The sequence below is a fragment of the Bison bison genome, unplaced genomic scaffold, assembly GCF_000754665.1.
Source record: "Bison bison bison isolate TAMUID 2011002044 unplaced genomic scaffold, Bison_UMD1.0 scf7180017864289, whole genome shotgun sequence".
In the NCBI taxonomy this organism is placed as follows: domain Eukaryota; kingdom Metazoa; phylum Chordata; class Mammalia; order Artiodactyla; family Bovidae; genus Bison; species Bison bison.
This window is the reverse complement of record NW_011494861.1, coordinates 4,238,116-4,250,483: the sequence shown is the minus strand read 5'-3', so window position 1 is coordinate 4,250,483 and position 12,368 is coordinate 4,238,116. Positions and strand designations below refer to the sequence as shown.

The 12,368-nt window shown below is 54.2% G+C and overlaps 1 protein-coding gene across 2 annotated transcripts in view; it reads left to right on the top strand.

Moving 5' to 3' along the window:
* SPSB1 (splA/ryanodine receptor domain and SOCS box containing 1) overlaps positions 1-12,368 on the top strand; it is a 56,353-nt gene that overhangs the window by 37,358 nt on the left and 6,627 nt on the right. For both annotated transcript variants that reach the window (XM_010849929.1, XM_010849928.1), the window contains exon 2: positions 7,289-8,119. In XM_010849929.1, the coding sequence (XP_010848231.1) occupies positions 7,426-8,119 (694 nt within the window). In that variant the 5' untranslated portion in view covers positions 7,289-7,425. The remainder of the gene's footprint in view (positions 1-7,288; positions 8,120-12,368) is intronic.

Sequence of the window (12,368 nt, the reverse complement as noted above, 5' to 3'; positions counted from 1 at the left end):
CCTGGGACCAACAGTCCACCGAGGTTTCTGGGCTTCTGCCACCATCCAGGGTGGGGCGAGGAGGGACCTGCATCCCTGAGCCTTCCCCCTTGGGCACCCATGGGCTCTCCCCTGGGAAGTGGCTGTGACACTGTCCTCCATGCTCCCTTCCTGCCCTCTTCCCACAGACACCCCTCCCCCGTCCAGTTCCTGCATTGCCCGGGCAGACCCAGTGTGATGGACCTCCCAGCCTGAGTGACGTGGGGAGTCCACTAGACTTCCTCCTCACTGGGCATCTGCTGCTGTCTCAGAAAGCTTTCTGGAAGGTCACCGTGTGTCATTGTCACTCAGCTCCCTCCCAGGAGCAGAGCTGCTCATGTGAACGGAGCCGTTGTCATCATAACCTCAACTCGGCTGCAGCCGTGACTTTTTTTTTTCATGATTTTTAGTCTCTGAATGAATGTGAATGCTGTTTCCCAGAGGCCAGGCTCAACTGATTCGAGCCCTTTCTGAAAGTGCCATGAGTAATCTGGGTCCTTCCGTAGGTGTTTACGGCAGGTGCATCTTTTGGTCTTTTGAGGTCAGAGGCTAGAGCTCCAGCCCGTGTGGGATTTTTCTCTCCAGAACCACTCATCAGAACTTTCCAGAAAGGTCCAATCCTTTTTGTTGATTCTGGGGGCAGATGCTGACTTTTCTAGCCCTGCTTGAGCAAGAAGACAGCTTTCATGTATCTTCCTGGGTGTCTCTCCTCAAGGCTATAGGTGCACAGAGTAGAGGTGGTAATGGCCACATAACATGGCTTTTGTCCTGTGGTTGGTGGCATGTTGGCCCAGGCTCTGTGGTCAGGCTTGCACGGAGCACACCCTCCCTGGGTGCTCCCACCACCAAAGCGTGAGCCCCTACTCACGAAGCACAAATCCCCAGTTTTGTGCTCTCTGCCACACAGCCCAGCTGCAGAAGCTGTGTCCTGATCTAATAGCCCATTGCTCAGGCCTGCTTCTCTTGCAAAATCCTCGGCTGCAACCAGCGCTGTGTGAGGCGGGGAGGCGGAGGGAGGGAGCTTATTTGATCTGCAGGTGAAAGGAGGCTTTATAAATAGGTCACCTTGTTCCACATCCTGAATTTTATTCTTTCCCCATCACGTGTTGAAACAATGGTTTTACTGTTCTGGGGGCAGTCGGACGCACTGAGGGGGAACTGAGCTGAAAGCTGGGTTGGGTGTTCGCTTGCCAGGCCACAGCGACCGCCTCTGTGTATCCCCTGCCTCCCCACGCCGTCCCATCCATTTGTCACCTATCACCTTGGACGTGTCTCCAACAGAGGGTATTGCTCGCTCAACAAACATTTTTTGTCTTTAACAACAAAACAAAAGGGTAATTTTTAGCATTTCCAATTGATCCGAAAGTGCTGTTTTGGAAGGCGGAACTGCGGAGCTGCTGATTTAATTGAAGGGACAGTGTTGCATTCCCAGCAGGTGCTGAGGGCGCTGTCCCAGCTGAGTCAAGGTTGGTGGTCTTGCCCCTCTCCAGCCTCTGCCACCTAGAGGTCCTCCTTCCTCATCCTGGCCTTGGCAGAACACAGAGCCCCGTATAGCCACCATGGCTGGGTTTCCCATCTGAGGATGGCGCAGGTCTTTTCTTGTTTGGAGCCCACGAAAACAGATTATTGTTTTTCATTCCCTCAGTCGTGTCTGACTCTTTGCAACCCCATGGACTGCAGCATGCCAGGCTTCTCTGTCCTTCAGTATCTCCCAGAGTTTGTTCAAACTCATGTCTGTTGAGTCAGTGATGCCTTCCGACTGTCTCATTCTCTGTTGCCTCTTCTCCTCCCGCCTTCAATCTTTCCCAGCTTCAAGGTCTTTTCCAGTGAGTCAGCTCTTCACACCAGGTGGTCAAAGTATTGAAGCTTCAGCTTCAGCATCAGTCCTTCCAATGAATATTCAGAGTTGATTTCCTTTAGGATTAACAAATAGCTACCCCATTTTTGCTGGGAAAAAATAAAATTTGAGATGTAAAAGCAGTGCAATTAGAAGTCTTGGGAAAACTTATTGTAGAAATACTGTCCTCTTTTGGGGGGATGGCTCCAGAGCTGTAACTGGGAATTCTTGTCCTGTATTTTAAATGCCCTGCTGTCTCCTTCATGTATATCTTCCTGTGTAAATTAAGTATTTATCCTCTGTTTGCTTTATAAGAAGTGACACATGTGGAAAGACTTTAGGAGTTGCTTTGAGAACAATTTGCTCTTGTGAATGTAGTGTGTTAAATCAGTGTATGTCCACCTTTTTATTCTTTTTTGTGTGCTTAAACATCCTTTTCATTGCAAAACAGAATACATGCATTAAATTTTTTTTCAATTCAAAGAGTCCTTAAAGTTAATGCATCCCACCCCCCACTCTCCAGTATTAACTGTTGTGACAGTTTTGGTGTTTATTCTTCTAGACCTTTCTCTATGCCTATTAAAAATTCTGTTCTTACAAACGCCAGTTCGTGCTCTGCATGTTGTTCTCCAATTTGTTTTTTAAAATATAACAGTGTCATGTTACATGTCACGTTAAGTCAGCACATCTGAGGGGCCACCTCCTTCTCTCCACAGCTGCTGGAGTTCATGGTGCAGTGGGCATCTTTGCCCACATGTCCGTGTGCAGGGCTGCAGGGTTTTACAGACAAGACCCCTGGAAGCGTGGTCAGTGGGTGATTGCAGCATGTTTTACACCTTACTGGAGACTGTCACGTGGCACCTATATGCCGAGAAGCATGTCCCAGTGGAGTCTGTCTGTCTGGGATACGTGCCCACACCTGTACACAAACAGCCTTTCCCCTACATCTTCCCCTGTTCCTTGTGCATCCCACAAGGCTCGCTGGTCCCTCCATCAGCGACAGAAGCTTGTCGGCATTACTTTCCTCTTGCATAGTGAAAACCGTGGGTGTATGTGTTCTCAACCATGTGTGCCCAGGAGACAGATATCAGTGTGCCCTTCCCTCCCGCTTCAGAGAGGATTGCTGCCTTAGATCAGCAAAGGCTGAGTACCCTTCCTCCGGCCCAGGTCTTGGACTCCCAGACAGTGGGCTTCAGAGGTGCTTCTGACTCCTCCCCACTCACTGGGGGTCACTGTCCAGCTCTGGGCTTCCTTCCCGGCACGTCCTCCAATTCTAGATCTGGTTCCCCTGCCCTCTGAGAGCAGAGAGCCCACTGGAGGAGCCCAAGAAGCTGGAGGGAAGGTGCTGTGTGAGGCTTTGGTCTTCCTCTCGGTGGAGAGCTGTGGCCCCCAGCAAATCCTCTCTGAAGCCAGGCTTTGGGATAGGAGTGCTGTTCCCCAGACCCTAAGCCAAGAGCATGTAATTGGCTGCTGGTGGTGACAGTGGGAGGGGTTCATCCACTTAGCGCTGGGGGTCCACCTGGAATTCCATTGTGAATGGGCAGCTCTGGTGGGTTCTTAGAGTCCCGGGCCACCCCATCCCAGGAAAGACACTATGTGGAAGGCTCTTGCCCATTAGAGGGTCCGAGACACATCCCTTTTCACAGTGTACCATGAGCTGACTTTTATCCCAGCATGATGGGTGTGGCATCCGGTGGGAGGGGCGTGTTCATGGTAGGTGGAAAACGTCCAACCCAGTCAACCACAGGGCTTTGAAGACGTCCCTCCCCTCTGTTCCAGAGCTTCTTTTTTAATGTTTATTTTTAATTTTTTAAATATTTATTTATTTGGCTGTGTCAGGTCTTTGTTGCAGCACTTGGGATCTTTAGTTGTGGCATGTGGGATCTTAGTTCCCTGACCAGGGATCGAACCCCAGCTCCCTGCATAGGGAGTGTGGGGTCCTAGTCACTGGACCACCAGGGAAGTCCCTATCTCAGAAGTTTTTATCTCATTCCCTCTCCTGAAAGTAAATGCAGACTCCATGAGGCCTTGCCAGGCTTCTAGTGTGACGTGTGTGTGTGTGTGTGTGTGTGTGTATGCACCCGTGTTTGTGAGAGCTGTATCCCTCTGTGTCCCTCCTCGGGGGAAAGCGAGTCCATCTGCAGTACCAGTGTGAATCACAGTGTCCCTGTCCTGTGACTGTGACTGCCCACTACTCCTGCTTCCCTTCTCCTCCCACCCCTCCACTCCCACCCCCATACCCCCCAGGGTATGAGAGGAGATGGAACCCTCACAACCACGTGCTCTGCTCTGATCCTGGAGACGGGCTTTCCTCTTTGACACCCATCTTACAGAAGAGCAAACTGAGGCTCAGAAAGGCGTCGGATAAGTCTCAGGCAGAGGGCTGAAGATGAGAAGCCGCAGGAGCAGGGCTGGCAGAGGAATGATGCAGAGTCTGGAGGCTAGGATGGGAAGGAGCCTGGGGGGAGCACCCTGGCAGGCCATAGTCCCAAAAAAGAGGGCTAGTGGGTCCCTGCAGCCCCCAAAAAAGAGGACTAGTGGGTCCCTGCGGCCACATTTGAAAGTAGACAGGAGATGGAGAGCAGGCAGTTGGCTGATTCGGACAGACAGCTGACCAGCTGCTGAGAGGTTACACTGTCTTTTCTGACCCCTCATTCTGGGGCTGGACTGACCTTGCTGCCACACGATTCCTCCCAGCAAACATCTCGTGCTTTCCTGCTGCCCTGATCCGTGTGTGGGGTTGGACGACTACCTCCTGGTCTGCTCTTGTAAATAAAGTTTTATTGGAACTCAGCCAGGCTTCTTTATTTATGTGATGTCTGTGGCTGCTCTCAGGCGACAAGGCAGAGCTGAGGAGTTGCACAGAGACTCTTGGGCCCACAAAACCTAAAGCATTTACCAGCTCCCCCTTGACAGAGAGTTTGCTGATCCTGGTCCAGCTGTGTTGTGGTTCAATCACTTAGTCATGTCCGACTCTTTGCGGCCCCATTGACTGCAGCACTCCAGGCTTCCCTGGTCTTTACCATCTCCCGGAGCTTGCTCAAACTCATGTCCATCGAGTCAGTGATACCATCCAACCATCTCATCCTCTGTCATCCCCTTCTCCTCCTGCCTTTAGTCTTTCCCAGCGTCAAGGTCTTTTCTAGTCATTCAGCTCTTTGCATCAGATGGCCAGAGTATTGGAGCTTCAGCTTTGACATCAGTCCTTCCAATGAATATTCAGGGTTGATTTCCTTTAGGACTGACTGGTTTGATCCAGCTACAGTAGGGGTTACGTGTGTGCCCAGGCCCAGATGTACTAGCCCACGAGCTCCCTCTGTCCCTCTGTCCCCCTCTCCCCCCACCACCCTATCAGCCCTTCCCTCCTTCCATCTCTGACTTGACCTCAACCTCCTTGCTGTGGTCCTTCTCCATTCCCACTCATTTCTCCCCAAATATTTTAAATTAATGTGTTGGAAGGACTTTCCCACCACCACCCTTCCTTCCCACCTGCCCAGGTCTCCTCTCCCCCTACCCCATCCCTAGCCTCCCCCTCACTCTCTCCATCTGCTCTCATGGGTGGTGTGGGGTGGGATCTTTGACCCCATGAGATTCAGGGAGAGAGGTTCTTCCTGCTATGAGGCTTGAGCCAGCTGACAAGAGGGTGATAGCCTGGAGGGTGAGAGGAATGACCTACTCGCTGAGATAAGGGGGTCCAAGCACTCCCACATGGGCATTTGCCAAGAGCCTGCCTCCCAGGACCCCTGGCCGCCTTGAGGATGGGGCATGTCTGGAGATCTTGTCCCAGCTGATGAGAAGAAAACAGTTCCAGATCGGAAGCCAATCTCACTGCAGATCCCTCCTGTCCTCCTGGTCCTGTGGGTCCCTGGGTGCCCAGTGGGGAGGCCAGTGGTCCCAGGTTGCCAGATCTTCGGCAGCCAGTCCCTGCCCTCATCCCCTGGCAGACGCTTCATCTTGTACCTTGGAGGGAAAATGACACGCTAACTGCAGCCCCACACTGGGCTCCCTTGTGTTGTCCTTGTCCCAGGCACCATCGTGCTCCTGGGAACAAGTGACCCTGTGATGCTTCTCCAGCAGCCAGGCACCCATGGCCTCTTGCCCAGCTCCTCTGTGTCCTCATTTACTCCTGTTTATGTAGCCAGGAGTCTGCCTGCTCCCTTGTCTGGCCAGTCCTGGGAGAGCGTGAGAGCGTTCATGCTCAGTCATGTCCGACTCTTTGTGACCCCATTGACTGTAGCCCACCAGGCTCCTCCGTCCATGGGATTCTCCAGGCAAGAATACTGGAGTGGGTTTCCATGTCTTCCTCCAGGGGATCTTCCCTACCCATGGATTGAACCCATGTCTCTTGCATCTCCTGCACTGGCAGGTGGATTCTTTACCACTGAGTCACCTGGGAAGCCAGTCCTCGGAGCCTGTCCCCCAAACTAGGCAGCCAAGAGGCCCTCCCATGGGCCAGGGGAGTGGGAGGTAGTGGTTGTGATGGCAGGAAGCACCTTCTCTCTTGAGTGAGGCTCAGGAAATGGGGACTGGAGTGGCGGGGGTGACCAGAGTCCTATCTGTCCCACATTTCAGCCCCTCCTCCCAGTGCTGCCAACAGAGAGGACAGACAGTGGACTCTCCCCTCCAGCCTGTGGCTCTGCTCTCCCTTAAAGGACACAGGGATGGTGTAGCCTGGGTGGAAATGAGTCGTCTTGGAGTCGGACTTCTTTCCCAGATGGGCTGTGGGGACTGGAGGAGCCAAACACTAGACACCAGTTGAAGAATGTGGGTGGGAGAGGATGGCTGTCTAAACGTGGGTCCAGAACCACTCAGGGGTGGTAGTGAGAGCTCTGTGCCCACCTGATTCTGGGCCAGCTGGGTGGGGGCGTTGATGTGCCCCCTGGAGCCACTGAGCCAGGAGTTTTATGCCCACCCTGGGGTTCCCTTCCCTAGTGTGAACTGGTGGTACATCCTCGGAGGTGGCTGTGCTGGAAGAGAGAGGAGGGACTGGGAATCAGCACCTCAAACGGTTTCTGCTGCCATGCAGGGATTCACCTGCCCTCCAAACAGCAGGTGCTAGGAGTAAGCCTCCCATTGCTTTGACCAGAGGAGACGCCCACTGCCCTGAGCTGACCTTGTGATCAGGCCAACTTGGCCTTCTGCCCTGAGAAACAGTGATGAATTCGCAAGCCTCAGGCTGGACACCTGACACAGTTGGGCGTAACACCTGCCCCCAAGGCCACCTCTCCACACAGACTTCCAGGTGCACGGCCCCCTCCTTTATGCTAACCTAGCTGCAGGGGCAGAGGGAATGTCACTCGGTGCAGAGGCTCCGGTCTGCCCGGAATCAGATGTGATGGGAGGGACATGCCTCTGTGATGTATGAACCTAGTGGATTTCTCCCCTTCTCTCTGCACCCCCAGCTCACCTCCTGTTTCTCCTCCCACCCACTAGGCAGCACCGGATGCTCCACATCACCTAGCAGCCTCCCTCAGGAGTGCCATCCCGGCCTGATTGAAAACTGGAGAAGTGGCCCCGCCATTGATGAGTTTGTCTTGGGAGTTGGTGACCAGGTGAAACGGGAGGCCGACATGGGGCAGAAGGTCACTGGAGGGATCAAGACGGTGGACATGAGGGACCCCACGTACCGGCCCTTGAAGCAGGAGCTCCAGGGTCTGGACTATTGCAAGCCCACCCGCCTGGACCTGCTGCTGGACATGCCTCCCGTGTCCTATGACGTCCAGCTACTCCACTCCTGGAACAATAATGACCGCTCACTCAACGTCTTCGTGAAAGAGGACGATAAGCTCATCTTCCACCGGCATCCGGTGGCCCAGAGCACGGACGCCATCAGGGGCAAAGTCGGGTACACGCGTGGGCTGCACGTATGGCAGATCACGTGGGCCATGAGGCAGCGGGGAACCCACGCCGTGGTGGGGGTGGCAACGGCAGACGCCCCCCTGCACTCCGTGGGGTACACAACACTCGTTGGGAATAACCACGAGTCTTGGGGCTGGGACTTGGGGCGCAACCGGCTCTACCACGACGGCAAAAACCAGCCAAGCAAGACGTACCCGGCCTTTCTGGAGCCGGACGAGACGTTCATTGTCCCCGACTCCTTCCTAGTGGCCCTGGATATGGACGACGGGACCCTGAGCTTCATTGTGGACGGACAGTACATGGGAGTAGCTTTTCGGGGACTCAAGGGCAAAAAACTGTATCCTGTAGTGAGTGCCGTCTGGGGCCACTGTGAGATCCGCATGCGCTACTTGAATGGACTCGACCGTAAGTGTCCTCGGCTCTGTTTTTGGTGGTGGTGTCCCTGGCCTCCCTGTGCCCTGCTGGTCCTGGCTGGGCCCAGCTAAAAGTCTACAGTTGTTGCATTTAAATGTCTTTAAGTAGACACCCCAACTTTCAGATCCTCAGACTCTTGCCTTGCCTCAGATTAGATGAGATTTCTAGCTAGAGTCTGCAGATTACATGGCAGCCCCTCATGGCTGGATGGTGGATGGATGGATGGATGGATGGATGGATAGTTGAGTGAGTGAGTGACTAAAGGAGTGAATGGATGAATGGAGGGGTGGACAGATGGATGGATGGGTGGACGAATAAGTAACGGAGTAGATGGGTGGGTGGGTGGATGGCTGAATGAATGAAAGGGTCAGTGGATGGATGGTTGAATGAATGAAAGGGTCAGTGGATGGACGGTTGAATGAATGAAAGGGTCAGTGGGTGGATGGTCTTTGACAGATGTGGTTTGTTTCTGGTTGACCTGCCTCCAGGTTTGATCTGCAGTTGATCACCTTCTAGCACAGTAACCATCGTATTATTGAGCTGGGCTTTGCGTCCTGGGGGTACTAGGGCTGCCCACATAGTGAAAGCCAGTGACCTCTCATTCATTCGACAGCAGATATCCCCTGTACTCCATGGGGTACAGATGTTTCTCTTTGGAACCCTCTGCTGCCCATCTTTCCCTTGCTGCTCCTGGCAGGCTCTGACAGGGTGAGGGCAGTGAGCCCACAGCCAGGTGGGGTGTCCACCTCACCTGTGTAGCCCAGCACTGTAGGTCCTCCTGGTACTCCTGGCAGGTGTGTATCCAGCAGGTAACCTCCCTGAGGAAGTCACTCAGACCCGGTCTAGGGAACCAGCAGGGCAAGTTCTATGAGTCCCTCTCTCCACAAATCAGGCTAGAAGGTTCACAGCCACACCTACCCTGTGCAGGGATGGGCAGGAATTGGGAGCCCGGGACCCGGGGTCTCAGGGGAACCTGGCCTGTAGTCCTGCTTATCTCTTCCTAGTAGAGAGTGACTACAGCCCCAGGGAGTTCAGTGCCATCCCCCCATTTTTGTAATATTTATTTATTTGGCTGCACTGAGTCTTAGTTGTGGCATGTGGCGTCTTCGATCTTCATTACAGCATATGGAATCTCTAGTTGCAGCTTGCGAACTCTTAGTCGCAGCATGTGGGATCTAGTTCCCTGACCAGGGATTGAACCCGGCCTCCAAGCATTAGGAGCTCAGGGTCTTAGCCACTGGACCACAGGGAAGTCCTTTAATGCCTGCTCTGTGCAGACAGAGGAGTGAACTGTTGGGTCCAGGCTTCTGAGACTTGGTCTTTCCAAGAACGGGTCAGCCCTGGCCCCTCTGGAAACAGGTCCATCAGTGCTGATGCCGGGAGTGCACAGTTTCACTGCTTACGTGCCCAGCTCTGGGACAGAAGGCAGACCTTAGAGCGGCCGGGAGGGGCCTGTTCCCCCATGGCGAATCAGGGCGTGCACGAACAGAACTGTTCCCCTGCTGAGTCAGGACAAGGCTCGGCAGTGGTTCTGCCAAAGCAGTCCTGGAGGCCCAGATGGGTGTCATCGGTCAATGCCCTGTCAGCTCTGCATTAGATGGGAGGTCAGATGTCTTTGCAATTTTTCTTGTTTGGGAAACTTAAAGGGATGGAGGCAGAGGGCATGTGTTATGAGAAGGCCACCCCTGAGCTGGACCCTGGGGTGGAGGGGGGAGACTGGAAGTGCCCAGAGGCTTGAGCCCCCTCCACACTCTTGGTGTCTGATGAGGATGCTCCTCTGTCCCCACAATAATGCCAGGCAGTGCCAGGGCCCCATTGGCTTCTAGCCTTCTACTCTCCTAATCAGACATGAATGGGCCCCACTCTGCACTGCTGGCTGGCTTAGGAGGAGCCGTGTGGGAAAACCTGTGAGGGTAAGGCAGCAACCCCAACCTCTGCAGGGTGTTTGATCTTATGTCCTAGAAGGGTCACTTTGGCTGCTGTGTAGAAATGGACGGTAGGGGCACGAGGGGCCACCAGGAGGCCAGGGAGGAGCCCTGATGGTTGTCCAGAGGAAAGGTGCGGGTGGGGACGAGGGCCAGGGTGGGCACCGTGGACGTGGGGAAGTGACATTTGTGATGCTCACTCAGCATGTCACAGTGACTCTGCAGGTCTGGAGACAGGACAGTGGTCAGTGGAGATGGAGCTGAAAGCTCTAACCCTGGATGAGGTCACCAAGGAAAGGAAGGAGGAGAAGGCTGAGGCCCAGCCCTGGGGCGAGTCATTGTTTAGGGTGGATGATGAGGAAGGAAAAGTGGAGTAGCAGAGGCTGGGGGGAGGAGTAGTGTTCTGGACACCAAATGAAAAAAGGACTTCAAGAAGGACAAAGTCATGCCAAGTCAAGTACACTCAGCCAAGTCAAGTATACTCAAGACTTGTCCATCAGCTTTGGCGGTGAGGCGATGGCTCGTGACCCTGACGAGGGTCATCTGGATAGGGTGGGTTCAAAAGCCTGAGGAAGGGGCTGGTGTAGAGAGGAGGGGGTGTGGTTATTTCCTGGGGCCACAGGAAAAAATGACTGCCAACTGGGAGGCTTAAAGTAACAGAAATGGTGTTTCATCTCAGTTCAGGAGGCCAGGTATCTGAAACCAAGGTGTGGGCAGGGCAGTTCCTTCTCAGGGCTCTGAGAGTCTGTCCTGTCCCAGCACGCCTTGGTTTGTGGACGCATCACTCAGTCTCTGCCTCCGTGGTCATGTGGCCTGCTCTGGTTGTGACCTCTTATAAGGACAGGGCTCATTCGACTCCAGTATGTGTGAGTGCTCAGTCACTCAGTCATGTCCGACTATTTGTGACTTTATGGACCGTAGGAGCCCACCAGGCTCCTCTGTCCATGGGATTTTCCAGGCAAGAATACTGGGGTGGGTTGCCATGCCCTCCTCCAGGGTATCTTTCCGACCTAGGGATAGAACCCGAGTCTCCTGTGGCTCCTGCATTGCAGGCGAATTCTTTACCGCTGAGCCACCAGGGAAGCCTTATTCCAATGTGACCTCATGTTAACCAGTTACATCTCCAAAGACCCTGTTTCCAGCAGGGTCACATTCTGAGGTTTTCAGATGGACTTGAATTTGGTGGGAGGGGTGCTGTCCCACCCACAGTTCCTTCCCCTCCCTGGGCTGCTGCCTTCGGGGGGAAGACGAGGCAGTAAGAGACAGAGCCCAGAGTATCTGTCAGGTGAGGTCAAAGGGCACCCAAGTCCTCTGCCCAGGAGGGTTTGCTTTACTCCCCAAGGCAGCTGAGGAAGAAGGGATGTCAGAGTCCACCCAGGGAACAGGGCATGACAGGCAGAAGCCCTGGCCAAGTCTGACCAGATACATCTTCTTGGTGTCAGGCCTGGACTGGGCTCTGCAGTCTTCGAGCAATCTTCTTACTGCTCCCTGGGTCGTCTGGAAAGTCCACTCCCTCCTTCTCCACCCAGTCCCACTTCACCCAGCTGCCCGGTGCTGACCTCAGCAGGGAGCAGCTGTTTGCAGAGCGGGTCAGCCAGAGTTGTCAGAGTCCTGTTCACCCCTTCCCCCACCTCACCCCACCCTGGGTACTGCAGTGGGCATTTTGTCCTCCCAGTCTGCCTTCCCCCGAACGCCAGGTGGACCCTCCCCGGAAGAATCCCTGCCCCAGTGCCGGAACCCTGGGCTGAGCTGGCCTGGACAGGGCCAGAGCAAAGGCTGTGTGTCCTTGTGTGACTTCCACCACTGTCCAACTACCTCTGATCACAGACCACTTGTTCTGACTCTTCCTTGGGGCTCAAGGTCTCCGGGGCTGAGGCTGCAACCAGAGGGGCTGCTGTGTCATCTTGCTCTTTTCTGGGAAGAAGGGGCAGCAATGGCCATTGGAGGGGGAGACAGGGCCCAGTTTGGCTCCTAGGCCTGCCCACCCCACTCCCTGGAGAATCAGAAGGAAAGGCCTATTTTTTTTTTAAGCTGTGCTGTGTCTTCATTGCTGTGAGGGCTTTCTCCAGTTGCAGTGAGCAGGGGCTACTCTCTAGGTTCGGTGCTTGGGCTTTTCATTGTGATGGTTTCTCTTGTTGCAGAACACGGGTTCTAGGGCACTGTGGGCTTCAGTAGTTGCGACTCTAGAGCACAGGCTCAATAGCTGTGCTGCACAGGCTTAGTTTCTCTGCAGGATGTGGGATCTTCCTGAATTAGGGATCAAACCCGTGTCTCCTGCACTGGCAGGTGGATTCTTTACCACTTAGCCCAGGCTT